At 42.1% G+C, this 2,500-nt stretch overlaps 2 protein-coding genes across 2 annotated transcripts in view; both read left to right on the top strand.

Annotated features, from left to right (window-relative positions):
* The window catches only part of LOC123509275 (phospholipid phosphatase 1-like), a 35,676-nt gene extending 34,478 nt beyond the window's left edge, over nucleotides 1-1,198 (top strand). The window contains exon 8 of the mRNA XM_045263474.1: nucleotides 1,095-1,198. Coding sequence (XP_045119409.1) covers nucleotides 1,095-1,198 — 104 coding nt within the window. The remainder of the gene's footprint in view (nucleotides 1-1,094) is intronic.
* LOC123509274 overlaps nucleotides 1-2,500 on the top strand; it is a gene marked incomplete at its 3' end in the record, with an annotated part of 5,232 nt that overhangs the window by 641 nt on the left and 2,091 nt on the right. The window contains exons 2-3 of the mRNA XM_045263473.1: nucleotides 1,095-1,397; nucleotides 2,182-2,395. Coding sequence (XP_045119408.1) covers nucleotides 1,303-1,397; nucleotides 2,182-2,395 — 309 coding nt within the window. The remainder of the gene's footprint in view (nucleotides 1-1,094; nucleotides 1,398-2,181; nucleotides 2,396-2,500) is intronic.

Raw genomic sequence — 2,500 nt, 5'->3', positions numbered from 1 at the left:
TCTCTCTTTTTATCTGTAAGTTAATCTTTTATTTCTCTATCTATCTATCTATCTATCTATTTGTCAGTCTGCCTATTCCTCTGTCTATCTATCTATCTATGTATCTATTAGTTTATCAATCTCTATGTTTTGTTTGTCTATTTGTCTATCTGTTAAGCTATCTATCTCCCTTCTAATTTGTCATTCTATCTATCTTTCTATCTATTTATATAACTAATAGTCATTCTATCTATTTTTCTACCTATCAACCTATCTATCTATTAATTTATCAATCTATTTACTTTTCTATCTATCTACTTATTTGTGTGTGTGCGTATGTATGTACGTGTGGCATGGGAAATGTAGTCATGCAGTCCTCGTGGTTCCAATATTTCGTGGCGTTCATTGTTTCATTAAGGAGTGACTTGAGCTGCTCCATAACACTGCTTCTCGGTACCATTACTTCACTGTCTCGAGTTGTGTTCCCAAGCTTCTCAGTGAGCCCCGGGAATGTTGTCTTGGCCACCGCTTCGTAAGGGTTTCACTTCACCCCAGCCTGTCTCCAGCACGCTCTCACCTCGAAGTTAACCTGTTCAGCACTGGGACGCATTTTTTCCGAGTTTTGCGTGCGATTAGACGATTTTATTGACGTTAGGAAGGGTTTAAGGAGGCCAGAAGATTAATGGCCACACTCTTCACTGTTTTAATCCCTCACTTGAGTTTCTGAAGCTGTGTAGAATTGCCAAATAGTCACCACAATGAATAAGAAAACACGTCATGCTACTGAAGGGGTTAATGCTAGGAAAAGTAATGTTAAGGCAGTGTTCTGTATTCCAAAACTCACCACAGTATATATGTTTGCATTTATCTGTCTATCTACCTATCTATCTACCTATCTACCTATCTATCTATCTACCTATCTATCTATCTATCTATCTATCTATCTATCTATCTATCTATCTATCTATCTATCTATCTATCTATCTACCTATCTATCTATCTATCTATCTATCTTCTCCCTCGCTTGTGACAGCCTCGCTTTATCAATCTCCCCATTCACTAACTAACACAAACCTAACACAATCTTTTCTCTCCCTCCTCCGTGCGTCCCCCAGGAGCCCCGCGGGGGAGACCCAGTCCTCGGGGTACCACAGCCGCGGGGGAAGCAGCAGCAGCCTCGGGGGTGGCGCTGGGGGCAGTGCAAGTGAAGGAGGAGTGACTTTGGAACCAGAGGAGAGCTATGGACCGACAGACACCTGGCCGTCTTCTCGCGCCCTGCCGTACCCTAGGTGGGGGTGTGGCCGCCCTGAGCTGACCCTGGGCATGGGGGAGTATCAGGGTCTGGTTCAGGGACTAACTGTGCCCCTGAAAGATGTGCTGGAGAGGCATCCTTATGACACTCTGACTAATTTCGTGAGGTATGTATGTGTGTGTTTTGGTGTGTTTTACGGTGCTTTGGGGTGTTTCAGGGTGTTTTTGGTGTGATCTGTGGTGTTTTGGGATGTTTTCGTGTGTTTTGATGTGTTTTGGTGTGTTTTGTATGTTTTATGGTGTTTTGGTGTGTTTTGGTGTGTTTTGGTGTGTTTGGTGTGGTGTTTTGTGTGTTTTGGTGTGTTTGATGTGTTTTGGTGTGTTGGTAATGTGTTTGGTGTGTTTTGGTGTGTTTATTTAGTGTGTTTGGATGTTTTGTGGTGTTTGGTGTGTTTGATATGTTTTGTGTGTGTGTTTTGTGTGTGTGCTATTTAGGATGTTTTGGTGTGTTTTGGATGTGTTTTGTGGTGCATTTAAGGGTGTTTAGGTGTGTTTTGGTGTGTTTTGTGGTGTTTTTGTGTGTTTTAGAATGTTTTGGTGTGTTTTGGTGTGTTTTTTGTGTGTTTTGGATATGTTTTGGGGTATATTTAAGGGTGTTTAAGATCTTTTGGTGTTTTAGGTGTGTTTTAGTGTGTTTTGGGGTGTTTTGGTGTGTTTAGGTGTGTTTGAGTATGTGATGGTGTGTTTGTAGTAGTAGTAGTAGTAGTAGTAGTAGTAGTAGTGGTAGTAGTTCTTTTTATGTATGTCTCTATTTATTTTGCACTCCAAGTATCTATCTATCTCCATTCACCCACTTGTCTATCTACCTATTCATTTGTCTACCTATCTATTTTTTCTGTCTATCTATCTAATCATCCACCTATCTATCTATCTATTCATTCACACTTCCAGGTTCTGCGAGAGCTATCGGGCATGGAGGGACAGCAAATATCAAGATCAAGACCCACAACAGTCATCATCAGCAAGCCTTCGTGATTTTTACAGGGATTATGAGCCGCCAATGATCAGCGGGCGACACACCTGCGTGGGTCTCACTTGCCTCCTGCAGACACGACTAGCGGCCCTGGAGCATGCCTACCCTGGCCTTAAGGACGCTACGTATAAGGTTAGCATAGGACGGGAGCGGGAAAGGGGGTCATGTTTCGTCTTTCGTACGGGGCTTAAGATCAAGATTAAGTAAGTTTTTTTTTTTTTCTTTTCTATGTAGGAG

The sequence above is a fragment of the Portunus trituberculatus genome, chromosome 26 (genome assembly GCF_017591435.1).
Source record: "Portunus trituberculatus isolate SZX2019 chromosome 26, ASM1759143v1, whole genome shotgun sequence".
In the NCBI taxonomy this organism is placed as follows: domain Eukaryota; kingdom Metazoa; phylum Arthropoda; class Malacostraca; order Decapoda; family Portunidae; genus Portunus; species Portunus trituberculatus.
This window is presented reverse-complemented; position numbering and strand designations above follow the sequence as displayed.